Raw genomic sequence first — 15,405 nt, 5'->3', positions numbered from 1 at the left:
TCAATATTTTATAGCTTATACTCCATTTAAAGTTATTACAATCTACTGGCTATGCTATTCAATATATTAAGAAATAATATATTTCTTAATCTCTAACCCCTATCTTGCCCCTCCTCACTTCTCTCTCCTCACCTCTAGTTTGTTCTCTATATCTGTGAATCTGTTTCTGTTTTGTTACATTCATTTTTTAGATTCCAAATATAAGTGATAGCATAGAGTATTTGTCTTTCTCTGTCTTATTTCACTAAGCATAATATCTCTAGGTCCATCCACATTGTGGCAAATAACAGAATTTCATTCTTTTTTATGGTCAAACAACATTCCATTGTATTCTGTGTGTATATGTATCACATCTTCTTTGTTCATCATCTGTTGATGGACGCTTAGGTTGCTTCCTTATCTTGGCTATTATAAATAATGCTGCTGTGAACATTGGGGTGCATGTATCTTTTCAAATTAGTGTTTTAGTTTTTTTCTGATATATACCCAGGAGTGGAATTGCTGGATCATATGCTAGTTCTAGTTTTAGTTTTTTGAGAAACCTCCGTTCTATTTTCCACAGTGACTGCACCAATTTACATTCCCACCAAAAGTGTATGTGAGTTCCCTTTTCTCCACATCCTCACCAACATTTATTATTTGGGTTCTTTTTGATGATAGTCATTCTGATAGGTGTGAAGTGATAGCTCATTGTGGTTTTGATTTTCATTTCTCTGATGATTAGCAATGTTGAGCATCTTTTCATGTTCCTGTTGGCCATCTGCATGTCTTCTTTGGTAAAATGTCTATTCAGGTCTTCCTCCCACTTTTTAACTGAGTTGTTTGTTTTTTTAATATTAAGTTTGATACTGAATATGTGAGCTGTGACCTTATTGGTCATATCATTTGCAAATATTTTCTCCCATTCAGTAGGTTGTGTTTTTGTTTTGTGGATGGTTTCCTTTGATGTGCAAAAGCTTAAGTTGGATGTAGTCCCTTTTGTTTGTTTTTGCTTTTGCTTCATTTGCCTTGAAACAGATCCAAAAAAAATATTGCTACGATTTATGTCAAAGAGTATTCTGCCTGTGTTCTTTTCAAGAGTTACATGGTTTCTGGTCTTACATTTAGTTCTTTAATCTATTTTGAGTTTATTTTTGTATATGGTGTGAAAAAATGTTGTAATTTCATTGATTTACATGAGACTGTCCAGTTTTCCCAGCACCACTTATTGAAGAAGAGACTGTCTTTCCTCCATTGTAAATTTTTGCCTCCTTTGTCATAGATTAATTGGCCATAAGTGTGTTGGTTTATTTCTGGGCTCTCTATTCTATTCCATTGGCCTATGTCCGTTTTTGTGTCAGTCTCATGCTGTTTTGGTTACTGTAACTTTGTAGTATAGTCTGAAGTCAAAAAGTGTGATACCTCCAGCTTTGTTCATTTTTCTGAAGATTGCTTTGGGAATTTGAGTTTGCTTTTGTGGTTCCATGTGAACTTTAGGATTATTTGTTCTAGTCCTGTGAAAGATGACATGGGTATTTTGATAGGGGTTGCATTAAATCTGTATATTGCTTTGGGTAGTATGGCCACTTTAACAATATTAATTCTTCCAATCCATGTGCACAGGATTTTTTGATATCATCTTCATTTTCCTGCATCAGTGTTTTATAGTTCTCAGAGTATAGGTCTTTCACCTTCTTGGTTAAGTTTATTCTTAGGTATTTTTTTCTTTTTGATGAATTTTTAAAAGTCCCATAGCTGGTTTGGAATGCTTCCAGTTGTCCTACTGCCAGCCTTCTCCTCTTCCCAATTTTTGATTTGAAGATCTCTTGTAGTGGTTAGATGGATTGGAGAAATCTGTATTTGAGTCCTGTTTCTGCTCCTTAGAAGCCTGGTGACCTAAATAGACAAAACTTTAAAATTTTGTGTACTTTCCACTTGTTATCTTAAATCGTCTCAAAGGTGGGAAGGGGTCATTCAGAAAACATTTATTGAGCACCTTTTATGTGCCTGACAGTGTTCAAACTTAAGGCCTAGAGCAGTGAACAATAGACAAATCCCTACCCTCTTGTAAAAGTCCACAGATGTCAGGTAGTGACAAATGCCATGAAGACAGAGAAAGCAAGGGTAAGGAATACTGAGGCACAAGGCATGCTTGTATGCATAGGGGCATTAGGGAGGGCCTCTCTGAAGAGGACACATTTCAGCAGAGACCTACTCAAGTGATGGAGTGAGCCATAAACCATGGGTATATGTTGGGAAAGTAGATTTGAAAGAGATGGAAGGGTGAGAGGTAGGGTCATGAAGTGGGAATAGGACTGAACCCAGCTTAGTGGTGATTGAGTGATGGGGGTCAGGGGGCAGTCATGGGAAGCCAGGGAAGATGAAGTTGGGAAGTTGCAGAGAGTGAATTTCGTTATAAAGTGAATCATTCTGGCTGCTGTACTGAGAACATGCTGCTTGTGGGGGCAGGGGGCTAGGACAGAGTCTGGGATATCAGTCAGGAGGCTGTTGCAGTGGTCTAAGACAGACAGGTTAGTGGCTTGGGCTAGGATGTGAGTAGGAGAGGTGGTGAGAAGCAGTTGTACCTTTAAGGTGGAGCTCAAGAAGATAATAAGATTATGGTTATTAAGTGATACTGAAAGCCAGGCATACAGCAGGTGCTCCTAAACGTTACTTCCCTTTTACTTATACCACTTTACTTTACCACATTATACTTTACTTATACCACATTTCTCTTGGAAATGGGTCAGTATAGCACAGGCAAATGTACATTCACATCTGTAATGCTAACTGTACGGTTCTCTAAACATGTACAGCATATACGTCATATACTATGTATAAACAAATAATTTGACTGGCATTTACTGGGCAGCCTATATGGGCTGGTCATCATCTTGGCAGATTTATTCGTTTATTATGGGATAATAAAAATAATTATAATGACAAATGCTTGTTTAACATTTGTTGTGTGCCATTGGTGTTCTTGATGCTTTACAAAACCTTTATGAAATAGGAACTATTATCACTCCTACTTTCCTGATGAGGAAACTGAGGCACAGAGAGGTTAAATACTGGGATTTGACCAAGATTATCCAGCTCCAAAATCCTGGCTTTTGCACTGCACTACCACACTTCTATAGGTTACTATGGAATGAATAGAATGTGATTAAATGCTAAGAAGTAAATGTGGTAGGAACACAGAGAAGAGAGTACTTCTTGTTCACTAGAGACCTTGTGAAGGAAATAGCATTTGAGTTAGACTTCAAAGAATGGGAAAGGTTTCAACTGTGGGAAGATAATGGCTTAGTGATGAAAATAATTATAATGAGGGAAGTGAATATGTACAAAACACTCACTGGGGACTAAGCACCATTTTAGCACTTAAGGTGGATTATCTCATTTAATCTTCACCAGCACTGAGGTACCTTTGAGCATTTCCATTTTATGGGTAAGGAAACAGACACATACACACGTGCCTATGAAAGTGGAGGAGGGTGGGAATTGAGTATGACTCAGACTCCTGGGCTGTTTGGAAGGGCATCCATCCTAAGGCGGGAGAGTGATGGGCTTAGGCTCAGGTATGAGGAATTGAAAACCGAACCAAATTTTTGTTGTGCATCCCAGTCATCTTTGGAATGTGTTATAAATATAGATTCTTGGGCGTGTTATCATCAGTTGTTGCTATACAGCAGATCCACTGGCCGGTACCTGGAGAGCCACAAACTTAAGAGCATGGCATGTGTGCCCGGTGCCCAAGTGGAGGGCAAAACATGGAGGGCTTTGATTTCATGTTAAGGAGTTTGCACCTGGTATACTTTTATGGTTAGGCGTGCCCATCTCTTTGCATCTGGTGAAGTGCCTGGGGGTTTGAAGCCTCTGAAGTGGACCCTTGGGTGGTCAGACTGTTAAAGAGTCAGATGACTGGAGGATGCAGCCGACACAAAAGTGCAGAGAGGATTTTTAAGGCCTGTGGCAGGGAGCTTCTCTGGGTCATGAAAAGGAATCCGGTTCATTAGCCCTATTCAGCATGTCCACTGATAGCAGAGAGAGGTGGTTTTGCTTAGAACATTTGGTATATCCATCCCTGAGTCAGCCACTCAGGAAGTTCATGTGTAAGAGACAAAAAGGACTTGTGTATGAGAACACGAAGGCTCCGCACATGTGCACACACCCCCCAAAAAATTCACAAAATGGGCTTCCGAACCACTGCTACCATCCTTCCCGGCCAGTCTCCCATCTCTTAAACGTGTCCCAAGCACTTTGCAAATTTCTAGAAACCTAGTTAGAGATGTATTTGGAGAAGGGAGTGATTCATTCTATTTCAAGGGGTTGATAGGAAGCCTTCAGAGAGGAAGTAATACCTGCCTACTCAGAATTTTAAATAGTGCCGAGGATTTTGCAAAATGTGTGGATTTGCAAGCAGTTGCAGCATACGCAAAAGGTATGGGGCCATCTAACAGTTTGCCGCCTGGGGGAAATGATAATTAACAATAATGTGCTAAAGCCAGTGATGTGGCACAGGTTAAACTTGAGCCTGAAGTTGGTACATGGGAACACCCACCTTGCAGGAAGTGTATATGAGGTACGGTATCTGGAGCATCCTTGCCGTTTACATCAATAGTAGCTGCTGCTGTTTTTATTGTTAGACTGAGACCAGACTGTCGTACGGCACCCCAAGGACCTTAGACTGTCTTGTTCAGATGTGGAGTGACAGGCCAAATGTGGATTTTCAGTAGTTCAGTGGTACGTGGAGACCGGGCTGAGGGGTTTGTTGGGATGGTTGCAGTGATTCAGGCAGGAGATGTAATGAGGGTCTGAACTGTGTTGAGGACGGTTAGAGGAGTGTATCAGTTCACGTTTTTTTTTTTTCACAGTTCTGGAGGCTGGGGAGTCCGAGATCAAAGTTTCAGCCGATTTGGCTATAACTATTTCCCTTTTGTGATGGGCAAACAAAATTAGCTAATGCGTTTTTTTTAAACAAAATAACTTTGTGAACAAGAATAATATATCTGAGAATTAGGCTCGTACGTGGTGTTGAGGTTTAACTTTCTACTTTTTTTCCTGACATTTTGTCATTTTGAGTGTGACAGAGGGATACCTGTTTGACAAAGGCATTTCCTGCCTTTCATCTCTTGTTTGTACTTTTATTTCTCTGTTTCTGCAGTGCTGCCTGAATACGATATGTGTTTTCCCTTTTTTCATATACTTACTTGTCAATGTTGGCTGATGTTTTTGAACAGTTAAAGCAAGAGCTTATGGGCATGTAACACATAGAGGCTCTGAGTTATGTCTTTTGAAGAGCTACTTTGAGATGTGATTTCCAGAAATACTGCATCCGTGCTTGCTCAGATAAATATACCTTGTTTGGCTGTGTCTCATTTTATTACTTCAGTGTATGGTTGTTATGCATATTCTGTATTTTTTTCTTTTTCCTGATGCATAATATACGGAAATTTTTGCATACCATACATTTTTACAAACTGAATGCAGCCATGTAAACAGCACATGATAAATCAACTTTTTAAAAAATTAATGTTGTTTATGAGAAAAATGAACCTATGTGTATATGCTGTATATAAAGGAAAATGTGAACTTCAAACTTTTTCCTTTTACTTTCATACTAACTTCCTGTTATCTACTGTACAGTTGCTCAGCTAGTCTTATCCTATATAACAATATTTACATACAATGCTGCTGCAATTTTGAAGTGAAAATTATTAACCTGAGAAGTATGTTCTAACTGTGCTTTTGGAGAGAGTCTTTGAAGAAGGTGTACTAAAGGGGGAGTTGTTCATATCTAGTTAGGTACTATTAAGAAAAATTATCTAAAATTTGGAAATCAAAAGAATGTACAGCATGTTCCTTCCATGCCTTGTTGGGGGTGTTGTTTAACAGGCTCACCTCAGGGATATTTAATTCTAATCCTTGTGCTCCACTTTCCATTTACTATTTGTTTAGAGCTCCGGACTGAGAAGTTACCTGTTAGCTTGTAGATTTTTGTCTAGTAGAAAGATATCTCCAAAGGTTATGGTTTTATTGTCCTGTAGGGCACTAACCAGTTTTTTATCTAACCTACCCATTTTATTCTAGCACTGAGGAAAAAGAAAAAAAAAAATGCCTTTTCTGAGGGACTGTGTAAATCTGTTCCACAAATACTCTTGGAACTAGCCCTACCACCTTACTGGTTCCCTCATTAATTAGTGAATGAATTTTTTTGGATACATGTTCATTTTATATTTGAGAACTTTTTTTTTTACCTTTTTGAAAATCGTCATTTGATACTACCATAGCATTTCTGTCCTGTCCCTTCACACTCTACCTAGGAATTGACTTTCTAGGGCATACAAAGTAATGCACAAAGATTCCAAACTCTCAGCGATCACAAGTAATGATCCTCATTTCTATTGTTTTTCTTCAGAGAACGTTTATAATGTGAAACTAGTTTTAATACCAAAAATGTCCTGATATATTGCTTTTCTTTTTTTCTAGGCTTAAGTACATAAAGCATTCACTGTGCAGAAAATAACATTTTGAGATAAGTGATAGAGGAAAATCCAATACAGAAGTGCACCCTCTTGTGTGCGTATTGCATTGTACTACTTCTATCATATTGCCTAGTAATGAAGCCACCATTATGTCCTCAGTCAGTGAAGTGAATGTTGATATCAAAGATTTCCTAATGAGCATTAATTTGGAGCAGTACCTCTTACGCTTCCGCGAATTTGGTTTTAATAATGTAAAGGACTGTGCAGAAATAAATGACAGCGTGCTCCTCAAAGTTGGAATATCACCTACAGGACACCGGAGGAGGATACTTAAACAGTTACAGATAATCCTGTCAAAAATGCAAGATATCTCAATATATGCAAATGTCCATAAAACAAAGAAGAATCATGAGACTTCAGAGGATCACCACGCTCCATCTTCTGCTCAGAATACCTGCCTAGAACTTTCAGATTCACACAGTGTTCAGACACCCAGCCCAACGCAGTTGGAGACTGTTACAAAAAGTCTTGATCAAAATGAAGTTAGTGTGGAAAATAGCCAGTCTTTTAAATCAGATGATAAGCAGACTCTTCCTACATACAACTTTCCCATTCCGGAAGAAGAACCACACCTGAATTCAGATTCTTTTCAAGATTCTTTATTGGGTAGTGAAATTACTGACGTAGAATCTTTGACTGCACAAAAGACTATCGACTGTACAACCGAAGAAGAACAAACAAAAAAAGTTGATTTGATCTCAGAAAATGTGAGCAAGCTTCCTAGTGCAGACCCTGAATTCCTTTCTTCCCCTGACTGTTCAGTATCAGAAGCAAATTCTGGAAATGGAACTAATGGTTTATTAGAAAGCTCACCACCATCCCCATTCTTTCAATTTCAAGGAGAAATGGTTGTAAATGATTTGTATGTTCCGTCATCGCCAGTCCTAACACCTATGAGAAGTCGTAGCAAGTTGGTTTCAAGACCATCTCGATCTTTTCTGCTAAGACATCGGCCTGTACCAGAGATTCCAGGGTCAGCAAAAGGAATTTCAGGGAGGTAAGAATTTTTATGATGAGTTGTGTGTATTCAGTTTGGGGGAATTTAGTTATTTTTTAACAATTTTATTTTCAGTGTTCATTTCTAAATTTGACCCATTCAACCAACCTTTTCCTTCTTCTGAAATTTTTTGTCATACCATCTCTCTTGTACACCACTGCCCAGAGTCGGTTTCCAACTGAAAACTTCCTGGGACTCTTCAGCTTTCTCCTATTTAATTGGGGGACTTCATTTCCCCTAATTCTGCCTGGACATTCTTTCCTGTACCTTCCTCCATGCCTGGTATTATATTCTTCCATGAGTGCACTTTATATTTGAATTGCTGACTCTATCTCCCCACTAGGTTATGCGTTTTTTGGCAGGGGCCATGTTCCTAATGACTGTATCTCTACTACCTGACATGATTGGCACGAATTAATCATTCACCACGCATCTAGCGAGCACTTGCTTGGTACTGGTCACGGCACTAGATGCGGAGGAAGTAGAGAGAAAAAAAGGGGCTTGAGTGTAGTGTAGAAGACATGTAAAAAGTAGTAGCAGTACAATATGAGACCACTTCAGCTGGAGACCAAGAATGCTGAAGAGGGGGCCTACCGGCCTGTTGGGTCATTGGTACCCTGAGGTAACTGTGGAGTCTAAGAGGAGCTGACTTATAGCAGGGAGAGCTTTCAACCATTTCTCAAAGTTACACCTAAGATGTGGTTTTCTTCAGGGTTGTGGTGGGATTTTTTTTTTTTTTTTTTAATTCACTAAAAGCTAACACTTGTCTCTGTTGGGAGTCATGAGGTTGTTTAAGTTCAATCCTTACCGCTGTGGCACTAAGTGCAATTACAGATTCCTGTAAACAGGCTCTAGGCTGGCATTTCTGCAAGGTTCTCATTCCCCCTTTGTCTCCCTGTGTATCCAGTCTGTCCCTGGTGCTGGATCTTGGTTGTATTTACAAGAGAAAAATATGGAAATTTAGTACATGCAAGAGAAAACGGCAATTTACAAGACCATGTTAAGTACCTCCCATTAGAGTGTAAACTTTTTGAGGGCAGAGGCCCTAATTAATTTGTCTTTATCATGGCATCCCTGGTGCCAATGGCAATATTGAGTATTTACTGGGAAATCAATTGGCAGTATCATTTATTAAACACCTAGAAGCTGGTTTGGCTTATAATTTTCCATGGGTTATCTAATTCTCACATTGGCCCTCTGAAATAGGTATTATTCCTCCATTTTCTTATGAGGTAACTGAGCCTTAGGTTAATTTTTCTAGGATCACATGGGTAGTGAACTGGGATTTCACTCCAGTACATCTGACTCTATAACACACTTTCTTAACCACTCATTTAGTAAATATTCTTAAAAGTGTTGATTGCATATATAAGAAATGGAGTATTTCTTAGGAAAGTAGAAGATCACCAATTTTTGTATGACACCATAGCTTTAGCATATTTTGCTAATTTTAAACAATTAAAAGGAAGTAAATGAGAAGGGTCTGCTATGTCTTTGCGGGAACAGAATCCTTTTGCGAGCCATAAGGATAACTTCAGATAAGAAACATTTGGCTCAAGTTTTAAATAAGTTGTGCTATTTTTCATAAATTTTTGAGAATCTTTTGATGTTCATTTACTTCTAAGTGTAAGCTTTGCACCATGTGAAAGACTTGTTATTCACATTGTGACTGAGTCTTTGAAAATGAGAATTAAAATAATGTTGAAATTAGTAGTAAAGAGCTTAGCGGGAGCCTCATCATAGCACTGCCAGAGAACCCATTGTCACCTCTCTTTTCTTCTTTGATTATGGCAGTAGATGGTAACTAGGTATTTCTGGTGATCAAATTATAAAATGAGAAAGTAAATTAAATTATTTTCAGACTTCACTGTTTTTCTTTGTGGTCCTTGCCTGAACTGCAAACAGTAATTGCAAACTAATTACAGTGTTATGACTTTCATAAAATGAAACCGTGGCTTATATAATCTGAGATCCTCTCTAATCAAATAACATCTAAACGATATTTAGTACATTTCTTGCTGTACCATATAAATATATTTCTTTGTGGTCAGTGATTTGGACATAATTTCTTTACTCCTTAAAGATTTCATGTAAGTGTTGACAGGAACATGATGCTGGATGTGTATTCCTGATGTGTGAGGTGCTTTGTTTCTATCTCCCTGGACGTGTACCCTCACCCCACCACCCCCTGCCAATTTATCTGATGCAATTAACTTGCCAGTCAAATGGGTTATGTTTGTCCTTGCCTTGGGCTTCTTCCCTGAACTCATGTCTGCTCCTTTTGGGAAGGCTGGGCTGGGTGGGGCTATGCTGGACACTGGACCTCAGGATCTCTTTTTTTAAGTCCTATCTTTTGAGGCCCAGGTCAGATCTAGGCTTGAAGAGCCAGCTTCTTCCTTATCAGCTCATCTGGAGGTCTCCCACAGAGGTCTCCAAGCAGAAAGCAAGTCTCACCAGCTTCCCTTCCCTGGGAGTCATAGGTGTGTCTTGTGATCCTTCCAGGAGGATCCTCCTTAGTGCTCAAAGCAGGAAGGAACAAGTATCTTTAGCAACTGAAGAGATAACCTGTCTTATCTTCCTCCCCAGTTTAATGATTTTCATTCATCTTTCATGTAACTGTTTTATCCTTGGCACAGTCAAAGCTCTGTCTTTTAGGTGTCATGCCTTTGAATGTTTGGGGGGAAGGAAAAATAAGGAAACAGCGGTAAAGGGGAGGAGTGTGGTATGCAAGGCTGCACTGTGACTGGAGTATCTGTTATAACTTGTTATAAGACTGAGGTGCTATAGTGACTGTTTGAGGGCTTTTCAAAAATTTGAATTCTAAACCTGAAGTCTCCAGCCTCCTGTGAACTTTTTATTAAAAGTAAAAATCTTAGATATTTTTCTCTAGATGTATTAATACATAGATATTAAAAATGGGTGCAACTATTTTCGACTTTAATGTTGAAATACATATGAACCAAAAACGTACAGAAAAATGGTAAGCAATTGTTTGCTACATTGAATTAGAAAAATACAGAAACTCATCCTATCCTTTCCATGTTCAAGGAAAACTTTACATTTCATGTTATAGCAGAAAAATGCTTAGCATTCTAAAATTCAGACATTTTCCTTTAAAATGACTTTTTATAAAATGGGTTGATTATTTCAATATTTGCAAATTTTGACTTGAATATCTAAATAATGAATCAAAATTAATAGTTAACTGTTTGATTTATTGTTAGAGGATAAAGGTATCTGTGTGATCCTTTTTACAAGTGAAAAGACATTAACATTTGTACCCTTTATTCATAATTTGAAAAGCCCTTCTTTGTTTGAAAAAATATATTTTGAACTGAAGCTTCTGCTAGGTGATGAAAAAAGTTTCACAATAATGATGTAGACTTTTGTGCTGTAATCCTTCTGTAATTATTTATTCTTATCCTAAGGACATTTTTTGTAACTTTGTAGATTGAGAATTATCTGTGCATTATACATTTCATATTCGTAGTCTGTGCTGTAATTAATGCACTCTTGTGTTTTCCGAATTCAGATTTGTGTGTTTTAGTTAGACATTATGTAACCTCAAGGCAGTTTCAACTGCTGCCTAATGATTGTGGTGTTTTTCTTTTGAATTCAATCCTACAGTGACCTGTAGTTTGTCTGTTATGAATTGTAAGAATTGCATTTTTTTTAAAACAAACATTCTGTGTAATGATAAGCACGGCTGCCTTGCTTAAGTAATAGGTAAGTGTAGATCATAAAGAGAGATCTTTAACGTTAATTAAACTTTATGCCTCTGCTTTTCTTGGCAATTTTAGTGATTAAAAAATATGGGAACACATAACATCTGTAGGCATGTTGAAGATTCACTTTGATAATCAGAGTTATTTTTTTGCAACTTGGTGTTTCCTTTGATATTATTTTTGAGATTTGTTCACATCCATGCACGTATTTTAGCAATAATTGCTGTATAGTATTTTATTAAATGATGGAAAACACAGTTTATTCCCCTACTAGGTCATTGACTGTTTTTTTTCACTGTTACAAATGAAGAGTTCTCATACTTTTAAGGACTTTAAGAAACATTTGTGCATATTCAGTGTACCAGGAAGACCAAACGTTCTTTTCACTAATAAAAAATATAACAGTTGGCTCATTCTACCTGAGTGTTTACATTGTGTAGGGCACACACCTTATGCTCTTTAAAAACATCATCTCATTAATCCTCATAATATTCATAGGCAGCAGACTCTTTTTTTATTCCCCTTCAATAAATGAGGAAAAATAGGCTCAGGGCTGTTGGGTAACTTGACCAAGATCACCAAAGCATAATAACAAAAAATGATAATAGCTACTGCTTTTCTAAATGGGTTTTAAATTTTTGCTAATCAACCATGCTTTGTATTTCAAATTTAAAAGCAATCGCAGTTTTTAGGATAACTGATGGGGAAATAATAGGGCAGAAAGAGGGAGAAAGGAAAGAACGTGGGCTTTGCACTCAAGACGGAATTGACCTCGAATGTTGGTTTTGTCTCCTATTAGCTGTGCGCCTTGGGCTGGGAGAACTTCCTTTCCTTATTGGTAGGATTAGGACACTAGGTCCTACCTCAGTGGGCTATTAGGAGGATGAAATATGAGATGTAGATATATAAACCCCTAACAAAATGCTTTGGGCATAATAGATATTAGAATATAAAATAGCTTGTGATAATTTATTCATAGATAAATGAGAATATAAATTGCTAATCACCAGTTTTCAAAACAGCTTGTTTCCTGTATTGACCTAATTTTCATCTACAGTAGATCAAATGAGCTTGGTTGATAGATTTGGTAATTGCTTGCAGGTGGATATTGAATAGAGCTATCAATAAAAATCATCACAAACTTTTTTCTTTACATTTATCAGACTAAAAGTAAAACCAACAAAATATGCTTTAAAAATACCACTAATGGATGTACTTAAAATAATTCAAAAATCTTTTTTTTAATTTACATTTTTTTTTTTAGTAAGTTAATGTTGAGTTTTTTTATTAAGCATGGTGACTTAGAAAAGGGCTTATGGAGCTAGACTGCCTGAGTTTGAATCCCAGGTTAGTTACTTATGAGCTGTGTGACTGTGGAAAAGTAAGTTAACTGCTTTGTGTGACAGTCTTCTTAAAAAATGCAGATAAATGATAGTTCTTACTTCTTCGGGTGTTTGTGACTACACACACACACAAACACACACACACACACATACATTATGAGTGTGTGTGTATTTATAAAATTTTGAGAACTGTGTCTGACATATAGTAAATGCTTAATAAGAATTAGCAATATATATAATTAGCACAAGTTACCAAAGATGTAGAAAATTTGAATGCTGCTCTACTCAGCGGTTCAGATTATTAATATGTATTTGTGTCAGTGACATACAAATTTGAGGAAATGATTATAGCCATATAACAGTGTCAAGAATCTGGAGATAATGCACAAATAAAGGGTGACTTATTTTGCAACCCTTTGGTAAACTTGTGTGCCCTCCCCAGCCAAAGACAACTTCTATCCTGACTTTAAATAATGATGATTACTCTCATTTTAAAAAAGTTTTACATCTTAAGTATGTCCCAAACAATATACTGTCATTATTTTTTTTAGCATCTTTATTGGAGTATAATTGCTTTACAATGGTGTGTTAATTTCTGCTTTATAACAAAGTGAATCAGCTATACATATACATATGTTCCCATATCTCTTCCCTCTTGCATCTCCCTCCCTCCCACCCTCCCTATCACATCCCTCTAGGTGCTCGCAAAGCACCGAGCTGATCTCGGTATTTGTTTTTCTCCTTCTGACTTACCTCACTCTGTATGACAGACTCTAGACCCATCCACCTCACTACAAATAACTCAATTTCGTTTCTTTTTATGGCTGAGTAATATTCCATTGTATATATGTGCCACATCTTCTTTATCCATTCATCTGTCAATGGACACTTAGGTTGCTTCCATGTCTTGGCTATTGTAAATAGAGCTGCAATGAAGATTGTGGTACATGACTCTTTTAAATTATGGTTTTCTCAGGGTATATGCCCAGTAGTCGGATTGCTGGGTCATATGGCAGTTCTATTTTTAGTTTTTTAAGGAACCTCCATACTGTTCTCCATATTGGCCGTATCAATTTACATTCCCACCGACAGTGCAAGAGGTTTCCCTTTTCTCCACACCCTCTTCAGCATTTATTGTTTGTAGATTTTTTGATGATGGCCATTCTGACCGATGTGAGATGATATCTCATTGTAGTTTTGATTTGCATTTCTCTAATGATTAATGATGTTGAGCATGCTTTCATGTGTTTCTTGGCAATCTGTATATCTTCTTTAGAGAAATGTCTGTTTAGGTCTTCTGCCTATTTTTGGATTGGGTTGTTTGTTTTTTTGTTATTGAGCTGCATGAGCTGCTTGTAAATTCTGGAGATTAATCCTTTGTCAGTTGCTTCATTTGCAAATATTTTCTCCCATTCTGAGGGTTGTCTTTTGGTCTTGTTTATGGTTTCCTTTGCTGTGCAAAAGCTTTTCAGTTTCATTAGGTCCCATTTGTTTATTTTTGTTTTTATTTCCATTTCTCTAGGAGGTGGATCTTGCTGTGATTTATGTCATAGGGTGTTCTGCCTATGTTTTCCCCTAAGAGTTTGATAGTGTCTGGGCTTACATTTAGGTCTTTAATCCATTTTGAGTTTATTTTTGTGTATGGTGTTAGGAAGTGTTCTAATTTCATTCTTTTACATGTAACTGTCCAGTTTTCCCAGCACCACTTATTGAAGAGGCTGTCTTTTCTCCATTGTATATTCTTGCCTCCTTTATCAAAGATAAGGTGACCATATTTGCTTGGGTTTATCTCTGGGCTTTCTATCCTGTTCCATTGATCTATATTTCTGTTTTTGTGCCAGTACCATAGTGTCTTGATTACTGTAGTTTTGTAGTATAGTCTGAGGTCAGGTAGCTTGATTCCTCCAGCTCCGTTTCTCTTTCTCAAGACTGCTTTGACTGTTCGGGGTCTTTTGTGTTTCCATACAAACTGTGAAATTTTTTTGTTCTAGTTCTGTGAAAAATGCCAGTGGTAGTTTGATAGGGATTGAATCTGTAGATTGCTTTGGGTAGTAGAGTCATTTTCAAAATGTTGATTCTTCCAATCTAAGAACATGGTCTATCTCTCCATCTATTTGTATCATTTTTAATTACTTTCATCAGTGTCTTATAATTTTCTGCATACAGGTCTTTTGTCTCCTTAGGTAGGTTCATTCCTAGATATTTTATTCTTTTTGTTGCAGTGGCAAATGGGAGTGTTTTCTTGATTTCACTTTCAGATTTTTCATCATTAGTTTATAGGAATGCAAGAGATTTCTGTGCTTAATTTTGTATCCTGCTGCTTTACCAAATTCATTGATTAGCTCTAGTAGTTTTTTGGTAACATCTTTAGAATTCTCTGTGTTTAGTATCATGTCATCTGCAAACAGAGACAGCTTTACTTCTTCTTTGCCAATTTGGATTCCTTTTATTTCTTTTTCTTCTCTGATTGCTGCAGCTAAAACTTCCAAAACTGTGTTGAATAATAGTGGTGAGAATGGGCAACCTTGTCTTTTTCCTGATCTTAGTGGAATTGGTTTCAGTTTTTCACCATTGAGGACGATGTTGGCTGTGGGTTTGTCATATATGGCCTTTATTATGTTGAGGTAAGTTCCCTCTATGCCTACTTTCTGGAGGGTTTTTATCATAGATGGGTGTTGAATCTTTCTGCATCTATTGAGATGATCATGTGGGTTTTCTCCTTCAATTTGTTAATATGGTGTATCACATTGATTGATTTGAGTATACTGAAGAATCCTTGCATTCCTGGGATAAATGCCAGTTGATCATAGTGTATG

General features: G+C 37.3%; 1 protein-coding gene across 3 annotated transcripts in view; it reads left to right on the top strand.

The window, feature by feature from the left end:
* Positions 1-15,405, top strand: part of ARAP2 (ArfGAP with RhoGAP domain, ankyrin repeat and PH domain 2) — a 197,954-nt gene that overhangs the window by 7,617 nt on the left and 174,932 nt on the right. For all 3 annotated transcript variants that reach the window (XM_079920687.1, XM_079920685.1, XM_079920686.1), the window contains one exon: positions 6,469-7,521. In XM_079920687.1, the coding sequence (XP_079776813.1) occupies positions 6,614-7,521 (908 nt within the window). In that variant the 5' untranslated portion in view covers positions 6,469-6,613. The remainder of the gene's footprint in view (positions 1-6,468; positions 7,522-15,405) is intronic.

The sequence above is a fragment of the Stenella coeruleoalba genome (assembly GCF_951394435.1).
Source record: "Stenella coeruleoalba genome assembly, chromosome: 4".
Classification (NCBI taxonomy): Eukaryota; Metazoa; Chordata; class Mammalia; order Artiodactyla; family Delphinidae; genus Stenella; species Stenella coeruleoalba.
Note: the sequence above shows the minus strand (reverse complement) of the source record. Positions and strands in the feature narration are given on the sequence as shown.